The sequence below is a fragment of the Anneissia japonica genome, unplaced genomic scaffold, assembly GCF_011630105.1.
Source record: "Anneissia japonica isolate Jap-2015-1 unplaced genomic scaffold, ASM1163010v1 scaffold685_len2926416_cov193, whole genome shotgun sequence".
NCBI classification, from domain to species: domain Eukaryota; kingdom Metazoa; phylum Echinodermata; class Crinoidea; order Comatulida; family Comatulidae; genus Anneissia; species Anneissia japonica.
Window position 1 is genome coordinate 2,664,286 of NW_022692922.1, and position 27,882 is coordinate 2,692,167.

Here is a 27,882-nt window from a genome sequence, read left to right on the forward strand (position 1 = left end):
ATATATTGCATGCATTTTGTTTGTCAAATACGGTATAAGTGTAAAACTTGCCAATAAGTTTAGCCAGAACATGTCAGGAATTGGCAGGTGTACAACTGAAACAATAAAAAGCGCTCGATTCTAAAAAAAAGAGTGTTTACATTTTGGTGCGATCAGATATCTCAAAAACGACATCTACATGAAACTTTCGTGTAGGTTTACTTTTTCAAAAATACATTGTGGTTGGTGGTAATTGGAAAGTACATATTTTTTAGGAATTATTTTATATAAAAAGAGATCATTAACATCATTATTATTATGTATTATTATTATTATTATTATATTATCGTCATCATCATCGTGATCGTAATCGTCATTGTCACAACCACCATCACCATCATCATCCTCCCCAAAAATAAACTCTCCAAGCCCCAAAATACAGTAATTAGATTTAGCTGTAAAACGAGGGTCATAGATGATCAGTAGTGACGTATTTATGGGGATCTAAGGGGTAAGCATATCAGAAAATTACCTTCCTAATTAGTAACAATGAATAAAATACAAACTGATGCTAGAGGATTATAGGGGATTCGCTCCTTGTACCCCTAAACAGAGGCTCTTCCCCAAGACTTTTATTTAGCTCGCATATTCACTCCCCCTCTTTCTTACCGGGCTGGATCCGCCCCTGATCAGCTGCTCAGGCGGATCATTCGACTGGGAATCAAGTACTCTAGGCCTAGAGAAAGGAAGCACAACATCCCAAATTTCGACATATCATTTTATTTCTCATTAATGAACACAGACAAATCACGACATTTTCACACCTCGATAAAGAATTTTAAGTAGACACGCTGAGGTTTCAAATGACGCACGATCAAGACATAATTGTCTATAATACAGTTCGAAAATTTTCATAGGCATTATCCTAGGATCAAAAGAGAACAATTTAAACACAGGCCTATGTACTGTGTATACGAATACTGTGAAACTTTCAAATTACATAAGGTACGAATCGGAGTAACAATAGCAATGGTAAAAAATCACACTGATGTTTGCAGAAGTGCATATCAACACATCATCCAAATAAGTTAATCATTTAATAGAAATTATTTATATTTTATTATTTTTCTGGGAAATGTAGAACTTATTTCATTATAATATCACAGTTTATGTAATCTCTATAGTTGTAGCCACAAGTTTTCTCTCTATGATACACCCTTCTGCAGATAAATCCCCCATTATACTATAAATTGTATCGCCGCAATACATAATTTCATTAAGAAAAACAACTGCCAGTTTACCTTAACACTGAATGACATCAATTTATTTTCCCTAACCTATACTTAAATATATTATAACGACATCACAGAAACAAAAACTCTTTGGAATGGAGCAGGTAATTATTTATATTCTCGATTTCTTTTCTCGATTTAAAAAAAATCTTTTTGGAGAAACAATACACACAACTTAATAACCTATGGCACTTCGAATACACCATTCCAGGTAGGCCTACTTCAAACTCAACAAAAACGCTATCTTGACCTAAGCGATATGTTACTTGGCCAAACACCTAAAAGAACAGGTAAACCCTCAAATAGGCCTAAACACACACTTTTCATACATTTTATTTGTGTAATATTTCTATTATTTTTTAAACACGACGGCCACCAGGCAGGCAAAACAGCGGACGTACATTATGATGCGAAGTTCTATTTCATGGAAGAGTTTGAAATACAAGGTGAGATTTACATATTACTATATCACAAACGGGTGATGGCCTTTTAAGTAAAATTCTCTATCATCAACAGAAATCAAAATACTGTACATACACTATGTGCCCGGGTCAAAAGGGGGATTACAGACATCATTCCCGCTGGAGGTGATTGATACGTTCACACATGTTCAGCAGACCAATAGCAAATTTAATTACTCTGGAATTATGTACAACATTATAAACTTCATTTTATAAACTTCAATTTAACTGTTTAAGGAAGTATAATTCAATTAAACTTGCTGCAATCCCCTGCCTGCATACGAGCTCGACATATCCCATACCGTAGGCTTGTATAACCGGAGCCCGTCCCAAATGTATGTATACTAGCTTCACACCTCCCATGTCTATAGCGTAGCAGCTACTTAATATTCATAATGTAAACCAAATATACTCATCTCTGAAATAATGGACCTTTCCGCTAAGCCCCGCCCCTTTGATATTGTTGCTAAGGTCCCACAAGACAATAGTGTTAAAACATACGCGAACACGTGCGTTTGTGGGACAACACGTGTGTTTGTGAGACGCACGCGTATCCCTAGCGCTGTTCTGATTAGTCAGTTGTGAAGTTTGATTGACACTCCGGAAAGGTCTATTATATCGTTTTTGCCGACATTAATATTATACTAATAATAATTAAATTTAAGACGATGATAATAATAGTAATAGTAGTATACAATACAAAAATATTGTATATATTATTATGATTAATGTATTATTATCATTATCCATTTGTTTGCTTTATCACTGATAATATATGTCATCATAAACTATTAACATTATCAGAACAGGTCGCAAAAAATGTTTTACTGTATATAAATACACTAAATATTAAAATATAAATTATTCCCCCACGACTGTATCACTGTTTTTTAAGTAGGCCTAGATTTTATGTTACACATGAGAGAGTGATCATCATCTACAATAATCTTTGAATGAGCGGTGAGTAAGCCTAAAATAAATCTCTCTGGATCATGATTTATCTGTAATGCTAACGCCGACTAAACAAATGTTTACATACTGAAAAGATTTTACGAAAAACCCTAGGCAGTGGTCTAACATTTTCAACCTGCTTCACACTTTCAGAGAACTTATTTATAATGAAAATGTAAAACCCACATGTAAACGTAGTCTTAACGAACTCTGGTTGCACGTACATGCTCAGTAGGCCATAATGTACACAACTTGAGTAGGCGATGTAATTGACCTTCCAGGGTGTCAATAAAAGTTGGTAACTCACCAATCAGAACAGGGCAAGGAATACCCGCATGTCCCACAAACACGTGCGCTTACGTTCACGGTGCCGTTTTGTGGAGCATTGGATACGATACTTTTAAGGGGCGGGGCTTAGCAGAGCGTACAGTAGACTGACGAAGGTTGAGTTATTCACATGTAAATTAAAAGGTATAATTCTCGACGAACCGATTTAAATACTGGAGAAAATCATCAGACATAAGTCCATCAAAAAATAATTTGTAAATTATTATTTGCATATTAATAACTCAATAATTAAATTTAACTTTTAGAGTTTGAAAATGTCTGTCAGGATCAGAAAAAATGAGAAAAATAAAAAACAAAGTTCTATACTGTATATGCTGCAAGGTTCGAACCTTGCGTAGTAGTTACCATTCTAGCCTTAAGCTGAATTGCCTCTATCTTAAGAGCTCATTTTAAAGGACCATACCAATTGAATTTTTATTAAAATGCAAACTAATAATAATTTCTAAGAACATTTATAAGAACTCTTTGTAAGATTGCATTTTTCAAAGGATTCCTAAAGTTGAATGTCAATGTTATTCATGGAAAACATTAAACTTTTTGTTGGTGAAGAGTTTCCGAAATTTTTAAACAAACATGATGAAAATGAAGAAATGACAATTCCTTTAAAAATCATTCCCAGATTTACCATATAAATATAACCTCTTACCGAATGCAATAAGCCTGGTTTTCATAAGATTGCTACACTGTCGCTACAGTGTTTTCAGTGCAATTGTTGCACTGCGTAGCAGTCCTGACCAATCAGCATCATTGAAAGATTCGGCGATAGAGTGTAGCATTTGTATGGAAATCAACTTTAATAAACTGGTTTTTTTTTCTCATTGAAAACAAATATCAAATCAAGTATACAGAACTTATTAAAATTAACTTTCCTCCAGACATTTAATCAATGATATCCTTCATCATGGTAATTTCAAACTCGTTCACATTCTATCAAGGTAATATGTGGAATTAATTAAGTACGGAATCTAACTTGTATTATCTTATCAGATAATTAAATCTAATATTCTCTTTAATTGCCTTCATTCATTGCCTACAGCCCACGTCCCAATTTTCACAGTCTTTCATATTTTTCTTTCCACTAATTTTTTGGTGAAGTCATTTGCTTTCAGTAACCAAAAGAGAATCAAGGATTTTTTGTTGGGAGGGACAGTACCAAAAAGAATCAATAACTACCTCAGGCTCCACTTACATAAAAGTTTTAATTTTGGCCAAATTACTATGTTATTATTTCACAGTAGTAACAGCATACGTGTTGAGGAAAATGTTAGTGGGGAACTCAGCCTGTTAAGCCACTCCTCTAGATCCACCCTGGTGGCTCAACAGCCTTTTCCGCTAAGCCCCGCCCCTTGGATATTGTTGCTAAGGTCAATCAGCAAGACAGTGTAATACATACGCAACTCATGTGCGTTTATGAGACACACGTATATTCTTGGCCCTGTTCTAATTGGTCTAATAGGTCTACTACATCATAGCTGTGGTAATCCAGCATTTATACTTATAGTGGTTGAACTTTCTTTTTGTAAGTTAGTGTCTCAGTCACATGGTTGGATTTGATGTAGCACATTTTGAAAGTGGCTTGAGCATGTGACGGTTTCTGTGAGCTTGTATTCATCCTTTGTATACATGTTGAAAATATAACATCCCTGAGCTATCTAACCTGTTACTGGCTGCAATGCAGTGCATGTAATGATGGAAAAAATGTGAAATGAACTCATTGGCTTGTTTAGTTAAAATCTTTTCTTGGGATAAAATATCAAACTAATAAATTAGCTTTTACAAAGTAAAGGTAATAATGACAACCGAAACAATCGGTTAACTTGTAAGACAGGTTAGTCTCAGAATAAAATCAAGATTTACAAGGTAAAGTGTTCCATCATGTATACTGTCAATAAAAAATATTGATGATTATAAAATTTATAATCACTAATTACAAAATATTGTAAAAACAAAGGTGAAACCAAATATAAAAAAAAACAATGATGTTATTAATAGGAGTAATGATAATATTGATGATGACAGTAATACTAAATAATAATATCAATAATAATAACAACAATGTACTGAAGCTAAATAGCTTGGTGGTTAGGCTGCTTGCTTTCCAATCCCAAGATCCTGGGTTCAGACCCTCTCTTTTGAGATTTGTTTCTCACTAAAAAAAAATCAACCCCTAAGCTTCATACAAACCCTTGGTTTATAAAGCATTATTTCAGCTTGTAAATGGTGAGTGTACTTGCTGTTGGATGTGAATCAGAAAAAAAAAACAATTATAATATTAAATAAATACTTTATAAGGCCAAAGCCTATAAATTCATACACAGTAAATTCATTACATTTTTTTTTCACTGATCAAAATTTAACTATAAAATAAGACTCTGGAATTTAAATTCATTAATGAGAGAAACAATCTTAATAATTTCTTCAGATTCATTCTTCAAATTATGCTCCAAGAAAATCTTTTTTTAAGAACAGATATTTAATTAATAAATATTTGGAACAAAAAGAATAAAATTCATTTTTATAACTATAAATTCTTCAGTTTCTGTAATATAATTTTTTGACCTAGAATCGGCTTTCCCTTAAGTTCTGTGTTGATCTTAGTCCTTCCGACTTTGTGAAATCAATTGATGCATACGTAATGCTCTGATCCGGTTTTTCATTTTCAGAACGACGCGCAAATGGTGAGCGAGACCTTTGGTCATCGCTCGGTTGATTTGAATCATTATGGCTTATATCAACATCGACGTAGTTAAGCTCCCGTTCCTCTTGCAACGATGTTTGACTCGACCGGCGAGATGAATTGTGTGAGGGGGGACCTAATCCCTCAGCTGTTTTCCCATTTCCAGGCGACATCTCAACTAAGTTTCGCATCCCTCCGGAAGGGAATGACATGTTTTTAATGCAGTCTGTTAAGTCCAGCGTATGGCTATCGACAATCGGCGAAACTGGTACGATGGGAGATTTCTGTGATTTCACAGTTCGAAACCCCACATTCATATAGTCTGAAGAAGGATCCAAAGTGTGGGGACTAGACGGACGTCCGCCTTCTCCAAGTCTACAGTCAATTTCATTTTTTCCGCCAAAATTAATATTCATATACTCAATTTGTACATTTTCATTTTTATCAAGTTCTTTCATTTTCAAAAGATCGTTTCTACTGCGGACCTTGTTAACACCGTCTTCGTTATTCTTATCAAGCAACTGTGTAGCTGGTGCCATCATTGTATAAACGTCACTCTCATCTAGACTAGGAGACTGCACGGTTACAGCAAGAGAACCGTGTCCAATTTTGGCACCAGTGTTACCTTCAAACTTCTGTGAACGAGCATCACTATCGTTTCTTTTTATGGAATGAGAACCAATTTTTTCTGTCTGGGAATCAAAATCAACGTTAACATAAGCTTCCTGTGGATTATCCGAACTTACAGGCTTTGACCGCAATAGAACATTGTTCCTACTTTGGGATTGGCTTGTTCCATTGGTCCTTGGTGGACGTGTGCTTTTTGTGGATGTTTTTCCATCTTTGCTAGACTTTTTGTCCTTTGCTTGCAACTTGCTTTCTTTTGATTGGCCTTCAGATGGAGTCGGACTCATAAACATGTAGGAGTCTTGAGAGTCTGTACTGGTAGACTTCTGGGATAACCGTGACCCTGGTCTTGACCCCTGATCCTCTCGACTTGACTGTTTCTTAAAATTACTTAATCTTCTTCTTTCTGTAAAAGAAACATAATAGTGTTAGTAAATTCTATAAAATAAATAGTACAGCTACTGTATATAAAAATACTTAGCCTATGTGAGGTCCTACAAAAATACATTTCCCTGTCATTATCATTGTAGGAATGTATGTATATTACAAAAAAATCATTTGCTATATTTTATCAACCAATATAACCATCTGCCTCCATCTTGTCAACAGACAAATATCAAACATATCAAATTCCAAGGCATCGTTCCCGAAAAATATGAAAGAGCCTAAAAGTGAATAATAGCAAATAATGATACACAACCCCTCCACAATTAACTCACCCAATAAAAAAACAAAGAAATAATTTGATACCACTATTCATAAAAATTAATTTAGGCAACATATTTCTAGTAGGCAAAACAACTTTCTGAGACACAACTTCCTAAACAAGCTCTTCCAAAAAACAACAACTACAATATGTAAATGCACAAAAAAAAAAAAAACAAAGCTTTGTCTATAATATAATAGGAAGCTTTTGGTTGAGAATGTATAACAGGAAAGTAAAACGGATTCACACATCCGTGATTGTCGTCACGTGCATTCCACATTTTACTTTAAATCAATTTAAAGTTTTTACGACGCATATATGAATAGGTCACAAACGCCGACGCACCAATATTCAATACAGTACAGTTCTCCATTCTGGCCTGAACATCGATTTGGTCGACAACCATTCCGGAATTCAGGAGAGAACGCAACACACAACATTCAGACATGCGTAGTTAAATTAACATGATATCATTATGTTAAATGTCAAATCAAAAACCACTACATTGGACTCACAGACACACTAATTAAAATCTAAAATACACAATCATGTATACTTTTCTCCTTAAGCCCAAATAAAACTGATAGAATTTGAGCACCTTATTTGGGAGGCAATAAGAAATCTATTTTAAATGACTTGAAATTAGCCAAAATATTCTACAGGTATAGCAAACGATTATTATTGCACTCAGACTAGTTCACTTATTAAGATAACAAAATGCCACACACAAACGAAAAAGCCTGAGTGAAGCAATATAATTGTTTAATTAAAAACTATTAGGAATTTATGATGACGTTATAATAAATATGCGATTTTTAAACAAATAAAAACAGAATATGTCTGTTTCATTAATGAATTGTGTTCATTCAAACATCTGCTTAGCATAGTGGTCAAATAATACAATGGATGACTTACTGTATGATGCAGTGAAGAAAATTCATTTGAAAACTTTTCTGCAATAACATATTGGTTTAATATCTTAGAATAATGGGTATTTTTAGTTCGGTATCAGCACATCAATCAAATTATTGTTCAGTATCCAATTTTAATATCATGTTTCATTGAAGTCAATGTTTACAATGATGGAAATAGCTGTAGATTGATACTACAGCTGTTGTCAGATCTAACACTCATGATTAAAAATGTTTTATTTTTTTAATTTAATGATAGCTTTCTATACTTTCTAACCAGTCAGGAGCTTTTTATTCTAGCAAATAATGTCGGTATCACAGCGGAAAATATCAATGTGACACCAGCAAATCTGGCTTCCCAAGAACAGTACAAAAAAATAAATGTATAATAATAATAATATGTCGTTCTTATTCTACTTTTTCTAAAATAAATCTAAACTAATCTATTTATATCTCAGCAGCCTAAAATAGGCTTATTGGTCAGGGAGACGCCAGATTACTGTGTTGATTAATTAGTTTCTTTTAAATAAAATTCATTAAGTTGCAATCACTTTTATATTTTTTATTTTTATCTCTCACCCTGACCTTCGCCATAGCGAACAGTGTGAAGGCCTGTGCTAATATTATTGATCAGTACAATCTGTCAGAAATTAAAAATTTGCTAATAGGCAAAGATATTTGAGAGCAGCTTAGCTCAGTCGGCTAAACTGGTGGTAGCCACTGTGTTTTCATTGAACTGTGGACACCTCTTGTTCCCTGGTTTAATCCCATCGCTGCTCTCCTTGTATTTCAGCTGGAGGGCTGAAATGCAACTTTCGGAGGAGACGTTTAAGCTGTTGGTCCTATGTGCATTATGGCCCACGTGCACATTAAAGAACGCAGTAGACTTTTCCGAAAAGAGTAGGGGATTGTCTCCTGGTGTACTGCCCAATCACCACCAGAAGGACCCTACTGGAAATAAGTCTTCTTCACACTTTCATGGGTTATCCTTGGTGTTTACACCGAATAAATCCAATCCAATCGAATATTCCAAACAAAATATCACTGCAAGCATTACACAATAAAACCTTATTAAAATTAAACCATGTATTGAATACTCTCATGTGTCACAGCCAACCAGAAGAAAAGAACTTGGGATCATCAGGTATAGGAGGATGACATGCATTCTCTAAACCTTTTATTCAACATAAAAACTTACTCTTTCATGCAATATGTGTTGTGATAAGCGTGGTAGAAATGTTACACATTGTTCTGCCTACAGAAACTACAGCATGCTAAAGATTGATTCACACTTGACAAATATACAGGAAGTTGGAAGAAATCTCTTCCAGGAGATTTGGTTAAATGAGCTTTCTTAGCATATTTAAATGTTTTTTGGTGCACATGAAGAAACCTATCGGCAACGACTTCCATGAGGCAATTGATATTAAAGTAGTAAAAATATGCAATTTGTGGGAGATGCGCTATTATCCGGGGAGATTCTTGCTTGCTTGTGGGAATGCGGGAGACTCCCGCGACTTACGGTAGACTTGTGAAAACATGCCCCTCTGGCTGAAACACATCTACACCAGTCCCCAGTCCAATCCTGATGTATGCAAGTCTTGATACAACTAAACTTAATCAAGATAGGGGGAATGAGAAAAGTAGTGAAATATTTGCGGTTTGCATTTGCGTCAATAAACTTGCTTTTGCGTTTGAACGTGCTAGTCCGAACCAGGCTTCACAGTCCCTTTGGAGTTTCACATCTATGGAATTTGCTAGAAAACACTTCATTGTATCTCCATTAACACAACTAAGTGTCCAAGCTTAATATGTGACCTATGACCCCATCCCTAAGCTCCATTTAGTGGCAATTCATATGTCAATTGTTGCATTTTGGGAATATCAGTATCTATTTAGTTCAATCTATTCATTTCAATTTAAAATAAATTTAATTCTAATGAAAATTACTTGTCCTTGACTCGTGGATACAGCGTAACTACATACGTAAATACATTTATTTTCTATTATTAGAAAAAAATTCTTTTTTTCAATTTAAATATTTAAATTTAGAACACACTGGATTATTTGTTCTAATTTAAGTTTTCAATAGGATCCAAATAATAATATTAGTAATAATATAGGTTTTAATATAGCATGCTATATATCAGATATATTGTAGGTATTTTCAACTGGGATATAATATAATGAACGTTAATAATAACAAATAAAAAAAGAACCTACAACAACTGCTTTTTTAAAAACTGATAACATTTCATATGTAAACTTTTCACAATTCAATTCTGACTACCAGGTTGGCGACAAATGTGAGTGCCCAGTGGGCCATTTTTGGTAAGCAGAACTGGGGCTGCAAGATAAATCAAACACCAGGTTACGGCATGCAATTGCAGGGGAAGATTTTTGGGGGGGGGGGGCGATGGGCTGGCCCTAGGCCCCCTTCTGGAAGGTAAAAAAAAGAAAGTTGGTAAAGGAATTGGGACACCCATCTGATGCCACACAAAAAACAATCTTAATCTATCCTGAATCCTAAAACAAATTTTTTAAATAAATGGTCAATTAAAACACAAGATCCAATCAGAAACAGCTCCCTCTGGAACACAAATTTAAACAATTATATATTTGTTAACTTACAGACTAAAATAATACTTGGTTTTTACTAATATTAATTGTTAGTCCTTATGTGTAACAAGCTTACTTAATTAATTGAACGCTATATCTGTATCATTAATATGCAACATTGTCAGCATAATGCAAATGATTTATGGGTAAGCTGCCACTTTTGAGTACATATCTGTTATCAACAAGATTAATAGTTTGCTTAAATCATTATTGAAAAGAATAATTAGAAAGTTTGATAATGATCATTCATGTTGAATTCCAATTAAGAATTTAAAGGCGTTCATTAACAATCTTTCCCACTTAACACCTGCAACTAAATTATAATACATGACAATAATTATTCTTATGTTGTCTTTAACATCAGCATATTTTAACTATAAGAAATTAATATCTAATCAAAATATCTATAATGTCAACATAAACTTAACAAGCTTTTTGAAAATATATTTAGTAATAAAGATATTTTTAAAATTATCTCATACTTCATCTTAGTATAACCCATGCCATAAACAAACCATATTTATCAATATTTCCCAAATTTTTTATGCAGGTGGGAGTGATAAAATCTAACTTTTTTTTTCTATTTGCCCTAAAATTAATATGTATATACTCAAGTATATGCCTCTTAATTTCACTGTCAATATGGAACTACGACACATAATTACCGTCAAAATGTGTTATTGCGTGATCATAAGACTTACTGATCCTAATAGAATGTATTGAGAATGATGTTGTTTCCATTAGATTTGTTTACAGTCATTTAGTGGGCGTTCCTCCAAGGAAAAAATAAATGCCCAGGGGAGTTTATTTAAAGGAGGCATATATTCCAAATGAGGCTTTGGATGAGGCATTTATTCGAGGGGGGAATTTCAAAGCGGAGGGGAGGGTTTATTAGAATGAATATGGTAGTTCAGTTTAATGTTTCTTAACCTTGGCACATAAAATGCATAGTTCTGCTACACTAAAAGAGTTTGAGGGGCTTATTTAATGTTAAATTATTTAGCCTTTGATTATCTGGGGAAAAGCTTCCATAGTTTGTATAATTACCCAAGTTCTTTATTAGTTGGGTTGGTTGAGGAGGTGGTGGCAGAGGAGGAGGCTATGTGCTATGAAGTGACATAGGACTAATAACAGTACTACCACAAAGCTTTGCCATTAATGGTGGAAAATCATGCTTTATCAATCACTACAAACATTAATTAAGGTAAGCCTAATTAAACCTCCAATTTACATACACCTCCAGATCAAATAGTGGTTGTAAAATGGAATTGGTTGTAAATTAAAATTAGATGTTAAATCAATGTTATTACCATTGGCTGGCTAAGTTTTGACAACTGTTTTTACTAGACACTTTATCAGTTAGTTTCAGTGTACATTTTGAACTACTGAAGCATTTTTATGAGGATAGAGATTCATCAAAACATGAGAGGAATTGTTGTATACTATATTAATTCAAAAATGAATGAATGAATTATTGTTTATGAGGAAACGCATCACATATCTTGAATACAAGTGAGCTTAAAATACCCCCATCTCCTGTCGCTTTCCAAAAAATGCCTTTATCCCATACCTCAGGAGAATATTTTATATGTATTGTGGGTCTTGCTTCTTTCTACTAAATACATTAAGATACTGTACTTCTATGTAAATTAGTCCACATTATTGTTATTTGATTACCTTAATGACGGTCACATGTCTATGCACACAACCCCTTCTTTATGTTGTATATTTTTATCTTGCACCAAAACAAGAGCTATTAGGCTTATAAACATGTTAATATTCGTTAAAAAACATGGATCAGATATGTTTTTACATGAATACAATTATTTGCCAATATTTATGATTTTTTTGTGGCTGAACCAATTACTTATTAGCATTTCAAGTCACCCTGAGACTATGATCCATTGTCAATTCTTTTGAACAACATAGAGTAGCCTACGTGATTTGTAAATAAATATGCCTACTATAAGTTAAAGTTGATAATAATTTGTAACTGGAGATGGAGTGAAGCGGTGTCAACAGCAGCAACCATATGCACATTATTAAAGGTCAATTTTAGATTAGAATGTAGGATACCCTGTCTTTTACTTGTGATGGTTTTTGCTGTAAATAGTTTTAAAAATTTGCTGGAAGTTGTCTCTAAGACCCTGTCCAGACTATCAAATTTCACTTGACAAAAACATGTGACATACCAAATATGGTCATGATGACATCACATCATGACTATATATAGGCACATCATGACTATATATGGGCATACAACAGCTTTTTTGTCAAAGAAAATTTGATAATCTGGACTTTGATTTTGATTTGGTTTGATTTATTTTGCATTCAATATCACACACCTAACAATAAAATTTTGAGAACGTAAATAAAAAAATAAAAGAGATGAATAATTAATTGAATTCCTGGATGACCCATTAAGTCTAGTGATTGTACACCAGACTTATTTCCAATGGGGTCCAGAAGCCAGGGTAATAATTGCACAAGAGCGAATATTTACAGATAGTGATCTGGCAAGGTTTAGAATATACAGTAAAAGATGCAAAATAGGTAAACATAGGCCTATTTAAAATTAAAAATTGAAAAAATGTTATGTTCATGTTCTTATAATAACTAATGCATGAGAATTTCCACAAAAATGTACATATCGTATTTTGACTACCCAATATGTATTTAGCCAAATCACTTTCATCACTTGGACCATCATTTATGTAAATTTCTAAATTATTTTTCCAATTAAATTTTATATGTCTATTAGCTAATTTATTAAAGTATACAACACCAAGTTTTAACATAGCTTGCGCATTATTCAGCAGAAGGAAAGGGTAACTGTTGGTTACTTTTTTAATTATTTGTACATATTATAGACACAAATCTTCATTGTATACACTTTCCAAATATATATAGCTTTATATACTTAGAATAATTAAGAACTGCCTGAAAATAAAAATACAAGTGGTTGCATGAAATGTACAGATGTATTAAATGATTCATTTGAGAATTCCCATTATACTATATTTTTTAGTGCTTTCTACTTCATTGCATATTTAATTTAGTTAATTTGCAGGATAATTTATACCAATAGCATAACAGCTTTGTAGACAGGCTTTAGGAAACATTCTTCTATATTTAATTGGCAATATATCTTTAGTAGATTTTGGCACAGATCCTGTATAAGATCTATGATTTTGGCTCTCTTTTTTAAAAATCCCTAGTTATTAATAAATATATATTAGTAGTTTATTATTAGGGTATAAGTTGACATTTGTAAATTTTGTTTAGATTCATTTTGATGACATAATTAATGTTGAAATATTGAATGCGACACAATGGCGTGCATTTCGATACTTGGAGTATGTATTATACTATCGTACAGATGTAACATAACTGGATCCCAGGTAATAAAAAAAAAAGCTTAAAAAATATAAAATTAATTTATCCATGACACGAACCAATTATATGCCCTGTTAATTTTATGGACTATCATGTTTACCCTTCCTGAACACAGGCACATTAAAACTATGTTGTGAAAACTCACGAATCGTAAATATGACATTATACAACCTAGCCAGTAAATGACATTGATCACTAGGGCTTTAACAAATTGTCTGTGTCTGTGACATTTATAGGATTTTCAGCTTCATTCGAATGATTTTCGTGTTTAAGTATATTTAACTGCGTGAATAATATTACAAGCTACACATGCAATATAAATACCAATATTATCAAATAAATCTCTTTTAATCCATATTAGGATTAGTTTTTTTAAAGAATTTAGTTTAAAAATGAATCAAACAAAATCTACAAATGTCAACTTATACCCTAATAATAAACTACTAATATATATTTATTAATAACTAGGGATTTAAAAAAAAAGAGAGCCAAAATCATAGATCCTATACATGATCTGTGCCAAAATCTACTAAAGATATATTGCCAATTAAAAATAGAAGAATATTTCCTAAAGCCTGTTAAGTCTACAAAGCTGTTTTGCTATTGGTATAAATTATCCTGCAAATTAACTAAATTAAACATGCAATGAAGTAGAAAGCAATAAAAAATATAGTATAATGGGAATTCTCAATGAATCCTTTTCCTTATGAAAACTAATCATTTGTGAAGAATTAAGGTCATTCCTTAAGGCTGGTCATTATTTGTAAAGGTCATAAGTACGCATTCAAAATTAATGCAAGTACCTGCTCACTGATTGAAAAACCCCTTTTCTAATGAAAGTACACTTTTTTTATATTCAAGGTTTGTACTTATTCAAATTCAGACATATTTACTATTTATTTCATATTTTAAGATTTACATAGTGCACATATCATTTTCAGAACTGTATAAAAATGCATTTTTCTTTGGTTATTTGATACACCGAATCAATCATACACAACGTGCTGTTCTCCTCTGCTCAATGTGAAGTATTCCTATCTCTTATGAATAAAGAATTCCTATGCAGGTAATTCAGCACAACAAATTACATACTGAATCATTCACCTCCTACCAGGTATTCATTTATACTCCTGGGTAAAGAGAGGTAAGTGTAGATAAAATGTCCTGGCCATGGACACCTGCAGTGTGATCAGCGCTTGCCTCAAACTCATGATCTCATGACTCAAAACTCGACAGCCTTAACCACTATGCCACACAAATTCCAAAGGCTAAAATATCTGTCACATTGGCAAAAAGTTTAAATTTTTAAAATCAATAAAACACTCAAAATGGATTAGAAAAAAAATTGAAATAGTAAGCAGAACAATTGTGAGTTAAAAATGTTTAAGATTTTAGAAATCTAGAGCTTAAAAGTGCTTGAGAGCACTTTAGCTCAGTTGGTTAAACTAGAGGTGGTACAAGAAATTGACAGAAACTAAAAATTCATTGACAAAAATGACAACCATTAACAAAAATAAACAAAATAAATGAAATGAATTATTTAGAGGGGATTGAAAAATAAAATAATAAATAAGAGAAATTTAAATCAATGAAAATCTTTTTACTTTATTTTAATTCCACACTAAACTGTGTTAAAGATTGGGGTTCGAATGTATTTCATCCACATTCGTTTCAAGTTAACATCCATGTTTACATGTGTAGGTTCAATTTAAGTCTGTGTCTTATGCATTTAAGGTTTGTAATTGAAGATAAATATGAATAATAACATTCCTGCTATGACATTACACCACATCATGAACTTAAACAATAATCCTATATCAAAATGTAAACATCCGGACTTATCTATCCTGTGATTCCATGTTGGCCTAATAAAACCTAGCCACCCTTAGTATTGAATTTAGAGACTTGTGAATACTATTTAACTTTAAATGCAGGATCCGGTTTTTTTTAATGTTGTTATGGAATGTCAGTATAATTAAGATAAGCGCAAACCAATACGGATGTTTTCTGCTTATTGAGAACTCGTGACATTTTTGTCGATATCATTATTAAAAATTAATAATTGAATGTCAAGATAATGAGGTTCGCAGACCTTGGCATTAATCTACTTGCTATCTTATGGTTCAATTTAAAGTGTTTACATATGACTGCAAACATACATGTAACATTAAGGACCTCCAGGAAGCTAAAACTCACTAATGAATTGTGAGTTGAACCAGATTCACCTTATTTCCATTAGAAAATACTTCCAATTGTGACTTAGTTACTTGTCATCAAAGTTTCTAAAAGGATTATAAATAATGTATAGCGCTGGTATTCGTCAACACGTTTACGCCAATTTTAATTATTACCCCAGCTCATTTAATACGTAAGGAGCCACGCACCAGGTGCCAACTCCTCCACTTCCTAGGGAGTATTTGTAGTCACTCAGCTAATTCACAACTGAAAACTAAATCACATAACCTTTTTATAATATAGGTGAAAAAACAAGCGCCGAAATAGCGCCTTGGCAAAGAATGCTAACAGAATGGACTGCGTGGGATTGAAACACTGACCTCATCCTTGAGATCCGCAACCACCACCGCTGTGCCAACCGTTACTACAAACGAAAATAGCTCAGTCTTGCCATTATTTATTAATGAATGTGTATTTTATGTAGCCTCCAGTAATTGACTGTTTTTGATGTAGAGCTGTTAATCATATACATGAAGTTTGCCCACTCTACACACTCTCGCTAGGCACACAATATCGTGCAAAACTAGATGCTTCTAATTCTCAATAGATTTCTGACTTCATTATTTAAATTCACAATCTTTATTTTTATTGATTAATGTTCTCCATCAGTTGGGTTCCTCCCACACACTGTGTAAAGCATGGTGTCATCTGAATTACACGACCGTGTACTTTCAAAATATAGATAAAATTTACCAGGTTCATTTTACATAAGTTGGCACCAACCTTAAAAGGTGACAAGTCGAGTGACCGAGCGGTAAGGCAGAGACCCCGCTAACTATAGCCTTAACATTGGCGCTGGGTTTGGTTGGTAGAACAAAGTCTTCTCGTACAAGAACTTAAAATGGGGGTCCAGTGTACACATCTAGCTTGTGTGTGCACTTTAAAGAACCCATTGCATCTTTCGGAATAAGGGTTACTTTGACGCTATGGTTTGTTTCAGCCTCTGTCGTCGTGGAATAATATGAACATGTAGATAATATAAGTGCATCTTTACGGCAGCTAAGTGGTCACAGACTATGCCCATATTCAACTCAGCTCAATGATGCTATAGGTTATGAGTTATTCTCCTACCCTTTACCTTAACATGAATACGCTGGTGGTCTGCAGAATAAGGATCCCTTTAAGACAGAAAAATCATGGGAGCATGATTCCTAGAAGACTGTGGTAATGCAGCTCCATTTCAAATGAGTGTAAGATGAGAAGCTGATTTACAACTAGTAATTCCAAACATGCAACATTGACTTTTAAGTCACCTACAGTTTAGTGTATTAATTATTTAACATTTGGATATTCGAGCAGACTCCATTAGCTTTCATAGCGCATAAATCTCATAAATGTCAAAACAAATTATCATTAACAAAAATTGCTTTCGCCTACATCTGTATTTTTCCTCATCTCACCTTTATTCTCAATCTTAGGAACCATCATAATATAACCTTCGTCGTGACTAGACGAGGCCCTTAGTTTGTCTTTGTTAGGCTTGTGATTGGTGGGAACGTCAAGAGAACTGGTAGCTGTTATTCGACTCTTACTGGCCGTGGGCTCCATGTTCATATATACTTGTTTCTCTTCTAAGAAAAAAAAATATATATATACAAATTAACACTGATTGTACTACCATACGGTCCTAATAATATTTTTTGAAATAACAGTCGATAATAGAAACAATAACAATATTTTTATCATCACTTATTCACTAAGTATGTGAAGTAAATGAAGAACAATTCATACACAATCATTAATAATATCAAATGCCAAATGCAAAATTATACATAGAAATAGGGGGCAGCAAACAAAGTGTTAATAAATGGCAGTAGATTTTTTCACACAGCCTCAATTGTGGTGGATATTAATATTCATGAGTTACATCTGACACACTGAAATCTACTAAAAGAATGTTAACTCAACCGCATTAACCAAGACATAAATACAGATCAGAAATATTACTTCTAATCTACAACCTAGTGTATTCTTATATTGTCTCAACTTGAAAGGTATCAATATTTTCTACAGACAAGACACCAGTACTTTTCAAAAAAGGAAGATTATTCTCCAAGGGGATGATATTAATATTATACACTACTATACTGTTTCGGGTAGAGCAGATTACTTTTTCCGGATACCATGGTGCAATATAAAATTCATCGATCGATTAATTGACGAGAATTTTCAGTTAGTTGGTGGGGAATATCTAAGCATAGGTAAGGATTTCTTGCCAGGGGTGAGCATTCCCGCAGGGATTTCAAAGCCTTGACAAGGGTATCCAAGAATGAATATATTTTGGCAGAGGTGGAGAATCGAGAGAAATTACTTGCCATGTAATAGCCAATAGTTTGAACTGTGCATGCCCGTATCGAGGTCAATCAACATAAACAAAACACACACAACATAGATTTATATCGATTGATCTTGGATATGGGAATATGCAGATAAAACTACGAATTGGCTTGTCATATTATTCATCTATTTGGAGAATTGCACTGCCCTGCATTGGGATTCCCCACCTCTGGTGAACTTTAGTAGAAGAATAATTTAAATATTTTGGGATAATGTATGAAATAATTAATAACCTAAAGAGTGTCTTGTTCCACATCATCATTCTGTAAGCTCACTAGAATTGTTCTTTGAAACTTAGGTTTGAAAATGTTTAGACCTTTAAACGTCTGTATCTCTTAGGCCACAGGTGGGCGAAGTGCGGCCCACAGACCACATGCGACCTGATGACCGTTTCTTATAGGCCCGCGACAACCCTATATGTGTGGCCAACCTATCATCTTTGATTATTTGAATATTAAAACTAAGCATAAAGCGGTATAGAAATCAATGCTTGAAGGTTTTTCTGGAAATGTCAAAGATTGTGTGCAACCCTCAGTGTTAAATCAAACATTCCTATTGGCCCCTGACACGTGTATACATTCCCACCACTGTCTTAGGCTACTGTATATATAAGCATAGCAGGGTAGGCCAGTGCCAATGAGCCTGATATATTTAAAGGAATGATTTTAGTGTGTCAGAGGTAACTTAATATCCACTGCAATTGAGCCTGTGTGAAAAAGTCTAGCTATAGCCAGCCAATCATGTGGCACCAAACAATTAGTTACACTCTTGGTGGCAGCATTGCTCTTTGAACAAGACTTTTAAAATATTGTGGTGGCTTCATAGGTCCATGGTGGCTTGAAAGAAAAACAATCACAATTCAGGACAATAGGTTTTTATCAAACCACAACATAACATTTTTATATACCACAGAAGCAACTGGAGAAATTAATTAGAACCTGGCATAACCCAGGACACTGTGGCCCATGGTATTATTTATGTCTTTATTAATTTGTGAAGAAAAGCATTTTCTCATTCTAATTCCTAATTGAAAGCTAAATATAAAATTAAAGTTATGGTAGAAGCAAGAGAATACCCATAACTTGAAGCATCATTGTGCTGAAATGAATAAAGACGTGGTCTGTGACTACGGTAGCTGCCACAGCTAGGCGCTTAGAAGCTTCATGTTCACCTAATCTTCCAAAACATTCATGGGCTCAAGCAATGGCCCTTCAGTTTAATTCCTTATCCAAAAAGAAATTTAAAGATCTTTGATGCTTTTTAGCTTAATGCATAACAAGAGTATTATTATATTGTAGATTTTAAAGATTTTAGGTATAGACTAACTGATTGAAATCTAATTTATTATTTTAATATTTTATATGTGTGGCAAAGACAAGCGAAACCATTTACTCTTTGCAAAAAATAGATTTTTAGTTATTAATACAAGGTTAAACAGCTATAAAATGGTAAAATAATCATTTAAATCAAACATTTCATTTAATAGGATGTTACAGAAATTTAAAGACAGCTATTTAAAGAACAACATTTGAGAAATCAGCCTTCAAAGTTTATGATTTCAGGCATTTCACAGGCAGAAACCATCACCAAATCGTTAAAAATTGTTTTAAAATTTTAAATGGGTAAAATAAAAACATAGAGTGATGCATATATATAAAACGGTTTATTAGCAATAAATTATATAATTCAAAAATGTTGGCATTTCAGCATGTTTTGGCCATTATCTCTAAAAAACGATTTGCGATGAGTGACTGGTTTGGCTTGTCTTTGCCACATAGAGAAACTATAAATTGTTAGAATCATATATGAATTTCTATTATTTATATTTTTAAAAAATGACTTGAATATTAAAAAATACCATAAAAAAAGAAAAGTAAATAACCAATGCAATGTGAACTAAATTGATTTGGGAATAAATGACAAGAAAAAAATATGAGTGAATGATTAAATGAAAGTGCAATAAACCTGAATTGGATGAAGCATCACATGCGCTCATGTTCATTGGACTGTATAGGTTGACGGCCTCATAGCTCGATGTTTGCTTGCCGCCACTACTGCTGATGACTGGTGCATCATGATAATGAAAAATACCTTTATCAATACCAACAGATGACCTAGGCACAGGCATGGCTACTCAAAATGAAAAGAAACCAAAAAAATACAAATACACCAAACAATGAAATGAAATGGGAGAAAAATTAAAATATTAATTAATAATATGATATAAGGGATAACAAAAAATGTGAGAACTGAAAACTGGAAAAATGGTGGGAAATTAATGGTTGATAGAATATCATTATTGTAGGGTTGTTGGTTTGGGATATGACTGATGGTATTCCTGTGAAGATTGGGAGGATCCTGTAGGACTTGCAGTACCTTGAAATACAGCAGAATCCTACAAATTTCCTATTATCAATTTTTTGTGTTTACTGTCATAATTTTTGTTCATACTTATCTTATCCATATTTTATATTCTTAATGTCTTTCTGAAAGTCCTTTTCCCCCTCTTCCATTTAACGTTAATATTAATATAATAATAGAAATTTCCACCCAATAACTGTTTTCTAAACATCAATTTAATGAACTGATGAGATTTTAATCCAAATAAACCTCTTGTCAGATAATTACACTGAAACACGAGAGCTGAAGTAAAAAATGTTCTTGATTGTGCAATGGATGCTGAAGTGCTTATTTTTAACATTCAGTGGATGATGAATCTTATTTGATATTGTCTTACAATCATTTGATTTAAAGTTTTGAGTTTCGAATGCACCTTTGTTTTACAGAGTGTACCGCTGTTGTAAAAGCAGTCCAAATAAATTAATATTACTATTATCAAAAAGAGTAATAGCACCCTCGCTTGACAACCAACTACTAAAGATGTATCACACTTTACTACAGAGGGCAGCAAATAATTTGAGCTGATTGGCAGGGTAGCAACTTGTTACACAGCCTGAATCGAGGTAGACATTAATATTCATGAGTAACTTCTGACACAATAAGCAAAGCATCACACATCAGAGGCTTAGAAAAAATATGGGGTATCCTTACTATAATTTGGCATATTGCCCTGTTCCACCAGTTACAACTCCAAGTTTTGTGCGATATATATATATATCTATTATCATAATCATTAGACCGTACAATTACATTTGAAAGGGCATTTTTCTACCCGTACCTAGGGAGAAGATACTCCTAATATTTCCCTTGGATATGCATTCACAAATTGAACACAGGCAGGCCTACAATGCAACTATGGCTAGCCAAATATGGATGAGACAGACCTAAATATTAAAGCAAACCAAATATGTCCAATTTCATCTACGTTCATCAATGAGTCAGGTACTTATTCTTTGGATTGAGAAACTGTGTGTCAGAGGTAACTCAAAAACATTAAATATCGACCTCAGTTAAGCTGTGTAAAAAAGTCTATACCTACTATCTGGCAAATGACTTTAAATAATGCACTAATTTGCAGTAGAACTTTAAGGATATAATGAGTAGCATGATCTCTGTATGATTTTTTTCTTCTAAACACGAGATGCAATATTTTTGTGAATGCTAATTGCTATGTAATTTTAGTGGATATGATGAAATTTGATGCAACAAAAATATTTGAATTGAATTGAAAAATGAGCTCCATTAAATAATTGGTAAGTGTAAACTGATAATAATCCCTTAATCCATATGAATAGATGATAATCTCTTAATCCATGTGAATGAATAATCCCCTGAATCCATGTGAATATACCTTGAGATGAAGCAGAAGGTGACATGTTGATGTATTCATCGCTTTCAAAACTCTCTTCTCTGATTGGTGTTGGCGTGGGTGATTCGGGGGTACGCCCGTACCTGAATGAATGGATAAAAAGCAAGAATTACTTATTAGTTTCATGGTAAATTTCCTTGTTAAAGAACTATCAATACCTGGATAAAACTAACTAACGAAAATTTAATACCACACAATGGAGAATGATCTCTGTGAAGATTTTGAATATAGTTTGGAGCCATGTTAGTCTAAACACTTAAGTCTAAACACTCTTTAAAGAAGTGAACTTCTTCAACTGCTTTTGACAATCCTTGGCATTTGCTGCTTGTTTATGTTTATATTAAAGACTTGATTATATGTTTCTTTTTGTTATTTTTGCAAGCCAAAAATAAAATTTCTTTGAGTGAAGATAAATACAAATACAGTAATTCACATATAATTTAAATACTGTATAATAATAAAAGCTTGTGGTTGAAATTAACATATATTAGTTTGTAAAGTGTAGCTCACCTCATCTTAATTGGTTCTATAGTAGTGTATATATATAATTCAGTGGGATTAATTTTCCTAATTCATTAATTTTACATTATGTTTCATACTGTACATTTTAAAAGCTTATTCAGTGCAGAATATATTATTTAGTGCATTATGTATTATTTAGTGCAGTATGTATTATTCATTGTTAGCTTTACAGCACACTTTACTAATTGGTTTTACAGTATATATTATTCAGTTATTTCTACAAAACATGGAATTATTCCGATTGCATTCCAGTGCTACCTGTGTAGGGAATCCAACGGACTGGAGCTGTATTCATCCATACTACCATCCGGGGAATGACACATGATTGATGTGTAACGCTCCGAGTCCAAAAAACTTTGAGGACTTTCACTGAAACAGAAAAAGATGAAGGAACAATATTTAATTTCTTAGTAAATCCTTACTCTCACTATATATTATCTTTATTTATTAAAAGCTAAGTACATTTTGCTATAGTAGCTGTTATTGCGGTGTGGCGCAACGGTTGTGGTTCTGCTTCTCGACCTTGAGGTTGGAGGTTCAATCCCTCGCTGTGCATTTCGCTTGTGTCCTTAAGCAAGGGACTTTATACCTACGGTTGTCTCTCTCCACCCAGGAGTACAAGTAGGTACTTGGTAGGTTCAAACACAAAATGCGCTGATTACAGCTGCAACATTATGGAACTCTCCCAAGGGACCTGAGTATGTGTTCAATATATGCTTGATCCAATAACCGGGGTAATAATGCTAAGCGCATAGAGTTCTCTACAATAGGTGCTCTATAAGTAAACCACTATTATCATTATTATTATTATTTAATAAGTTAAGCTGACATGAATTCAAAGTAAATAATATTTACTTGTGCACAACTACATACATACTTTGCAGTACATTTACTGATTTTAGTTTCCTGACTATTTGCTGCTCATTTTTACAGTACAAGTTTCATATTACAAGTGATTTTTATTTATGTCTTGCTTACCTGAGAGGACTATTAGGAATTGGTGGTGAATCAGAATTGGATTTAATCACCGACTTGGGAAACATATTTGGTGGGCGAAATACATTTGAATTTGAACGTGCCGGAGGAAATTTTTGACGATTTCTTGATGGACTATTGTGTAAAGAAAAATATACATACTATTTAAAGCAAATATACATTATAGAAATAATGTACAGAAATAATTTTGAAAACATTTGATAGTAGACATAATGTTGATATTTTTATGAATTTAGATGTTCTCATGAATTATGAAGCAAATTGAATTAGCGAACTGTCATTATTACCTCGAAATGATTTGAAATAAATCAAGATTGATTTGAAATAAAGCAAATTGTGAAATAAAAAGTTGAATATTAAAAATATTTCCATTTTAATCAATATTATTAACTGAACTATTTGTTCTCTTATTTAAAAAAACACTGGTATAAATACACATGGTGAATTTTCAACATCATCACAGCCTGTGTGTGGAAAAGTTCCCTAGAAGCAATTCCTGCCACTTGGTGGAAGTATTACATCTAAAGTATAAGTATAGCAATATGGCAGTTAAAATATCTCATATTCAATTAACTTTAATATATATTTATTAGATAAGACTACATTCTTAAATCCTTTGGTGAACAGACATAATCTTTCAAACATTTTTATCATTTCATCTTAATATCACCAACAAGAAGATTATCATGAGAATTTTCTATAACTTTTTATTAAAATTTTATATATTCTATTCTCACAAGTTATGAAACTACAACAAAATATCAGATAAAGAAATCCTTTAAACACATGAGAAAGGAGACTTGTTATGCAAATGAGGAGGAAACAACTAAAGCATGCAAAAATGTAAGCATACAAAATATATGAACAAAGCCAAAACACATTTCAAACACATGCTAATAATGAACAATGTTGCAATTCTCTGAACCTGAAATAAAAGGCATCAAACCTGTCGACAAATCATTATAAAAATTATAAAAGTAGAAAATAATACTGCATCAAAAAGACAAAATTTGAAACTATAAAAAAACAGTTAAAAAATCTATGATAATGAATAAATATATTCTGATCAACCTAAAAAAAATAATAACTTTTATTAGTTTAAGAAAGAACAAGAAACGTCAATAATATTTTTAAAAACCCAGAAACCTAATGTTAATAAATGTATAATCACAGAATTGAGAAAAGTCTGAACAATATATTAGTTTATTCAAAATAGTGTTAATATTATTATCAATAAATACCAATACAAATATTGATTCTTTATACTCATGTCCAATTACTGTCTTTAGAATTCATTTTTAAGTAAAACAGCAATGCACTAACATTTTATTTTTATATAACCAGATTAGAATGTATCAAAAATTTAACAGTTCTACACAGTTACATACATATATTGTTCGTATAAGCGTAGTAGGTCAAATCCTAGCCTCTGAAACCTAAAAACCAATGCAACAATAACAAATGTATAAATAGTACACTACGATTTACAGGAACTGCAAACACTGTAAACTTGTATCAACCAACATGCAAAAGTATGGTACACATTAAACACACACATGGACTGTTACAGGTATATACTGCCTTTTATAAACTAAAACATGATACTAGTTTTACTGTAATAAATGCTTGCAGTGCATTTTCAGATAGTTCTGAAAAATAGTTGTTTTTGTTGAGAGTGTCTCGACGTTTCAATTGAGTTGCTGCAATCATTATCAGGAGAATCATTATTGACGACTGAATCAACAATGATGCCAATTAAAGCAACTCAATCGAAACGTCGAGACACTCTCAACAAAAACATCAGTTCTTTTCAGAACCATCTATGTGATAGTTTTGCGGTGAGTTTTTTTTGACACACAGCTATTAAAAATGTTCATAAAAATATTAATATTTATTTAGTGTACCATTTTGAATGACTGACTAACCTACAACTACAGGCAACACCAGTTATTAATATTCTATGTACAATGACAGACTACATTAACCTATCACTCTACATAAAATATGAATAACAGGGGCTTCTCTGACTTGTATCTATCTATCCTCCAAAAATGTTATGTATTTCATATTATTAGATAAAATGTGGCAATACTATCCGACTGAGTTAAAAATCATTAGTACTGTTTATTGAACCAACACATTATTAGTTTAATAAATACTGAACAGTATTCAAGAACGGCCGGCGCACATTGCATTTTAAAGCAAGCCCTTGCACGGAGCGCAGACATATTTGGTGGCTAACAGTTGGCCAACCGTCAGTGCATGTAGTACGAGTGAACTTTAAATGACATTGACACATTTGTTTCAGAATCTTACATAGTACAGTGGCCTTTTTCAAGTGAATGTCAAATTAATATTCCTGGTAAAATAGGTGGTGCCTTTAGTACTGTATGTGAGCGATTAATTAGCTTGGTCCAGATTATAATTCTTTTTAGTTAGGAGTATTTAATTTCATATCACTAAAAGAAGCCGTGGTAAAGGTGAAAGGCTATGTGAATAAAAGTTCTGTTCCTGTATTTGTTAATATTTCTATAACTTTAAGAAGCTTTATGTTGTAATATAACCCATTATGTATTATTTACATTTTTATGTACATTATGCTTCCTTGTGTGTAATATTTAATATTTATATATTATCACATGCACTATGAATAACTGATATTATAGTATAATACATACTCCAAGTATCGAAATGCACGCCTTCATGTCGGGATTCAATATTCCGACATTAATTATGTCATTATCACCTCATTCCTGATGATGACGTAATTAATGTTGAAATATTGAATCCCGACACGATGGAGTGCATTTCGATACTTGGAGTATGTATTATACTATCTTATCTGAGATTAATCAGTGGACCTTTCGATAACTGATATTATCTGTCCTAAAAAAATAATAACAAATATTAGAAGTAGCTTTGATCACATTTATTGTTTAGTTTAATGGGTAGGGAATGCACTGTAAGAGTGAAAGCTGCTAAGAATGATAAATATATACAATGTTACTACCTAAATATTTAAAATTTAAGATATGTATTCTGTCGTCAGTTACATAATTAACAAACCTGTCCGGCGTGCGACCTCCACGGTAGTGGAATTCTCCTTCGCTGGCCGTCCTTGGGCGAACTTTACTGCTGATTTTCATGAGACTAAACAAAAACATCATTAAACTAAATTAAAATGGTCGAGAAGGGGTGAACCTACATACTAGCAGAAATAATGCTCGAAAAAAAAACACTATTGTATCAGCATAGACACAGTTATACATTTTGTTTCTATTTCATGTTATTTGTTTTTAGAAATTCTAATGAAATCTGTAGAGTCTGATTCTCTTCATTTAAACAAATTCATATTATACTTTATAAAAAAAAAAACTTTAAAAAAATGAATATACTTTATTAAAAGACACCTTAAAAAAAAAGAATGTTTACTATAAACATATCACACTTTATACGTACTGCATGATGAAACGACTACAATTAATACTATGAAACTATGAAATACACCATCATCAAAGATTCCAACTTTGGACAGTTCAATAATGAAATCTATATTTAAATGTACCACTCTGAAAAGTATAAGGCAAGCACAGAAAACATACTTAGGGCATGAATGGACCAATTTCCACAGGAATTTCACAAACAATTCTGTGAATTATCTGCACATTTTACCCAGAATAAAGTTTCAATATATCATTAATAGACAACATAGCTGTTGCTGTACATATTCGCACACATATTTTGTCAGAATGTTGATGTACCGTATTAATTCAAATAAACGCCCCACTCTGAATAAATATCCCCTCTAGAGCCTCATTTGGAATAAACGCCTCCCTCTAATAAACGGTTGTTCTACTCCAGTAGAATTACATTTTTTCTAACCTAGTTTCGATCAATAAATCTTTATGATCATGTAGTAACACATTTTGAAGATAAATGTGTTGTAGTTTCATGTTTACAATGGAAGTTTACAAGGGGCATTTATTTGAGTATATACGTATATTCATTTTACATCAATAAAATTATATGCCTCCACCCCCCCCCCCCTCCACCCAG

At 32.8% G+C, this 27,882-nt stretch overlaps 1 protein-coding gene across 5 annotated transcripts in view; it reads right to left on the reverse strand.

Moving 5' to 3' along the window:
- Positions 1–3,891: 3,891 nt before the first annotated feature.
- The window catches only part of LOC117100539 (insulin receptor substrate 1-like), a 72,520-nt gene continuing 48,529 nt past the window's right edge, over positions 3,892–27,882 (reverse strand). For 2 of the 5 annotated variants that reach the window (XM_033240303.1, XM_033240302.1), the window contains 7 exons: positions 26,893–26,976; positions 23,809–23,940; positions 23,089–23,199; positions 22,291–22,391; positions 20,505–20,669; positions 17,603–17,773; positions 3,892–6,741 (listed from right to left, as the gene is read on the reverse strand). In XM_033240303.1, coding sequence (XP_033096194.1) covers positions 5,591–6,741; positions 17,603–17,773; positions 20,505–20,669; positions 22,291–22,391; positions 23,089–23,199; positions 23,809–23,940; positions 26,893–26,976 — 1,915 coding nt within the window. In that variant the 3' untranslated portion in view covers positions 3,892–5,590. The remainder of the gene's footprint in view (positions 6,742–17,602; positions 17,774–20,504; positions 20,670–22,290; positions 22,392–23,088; positions 23,200–23,808; positions 23,941–26,892; positions 26,977–27,882) is intronic. The other 3 variants (XM_033240305.1, XM_033240304.1, XM_033240307.1) reach the window with 2 other exon arrangements.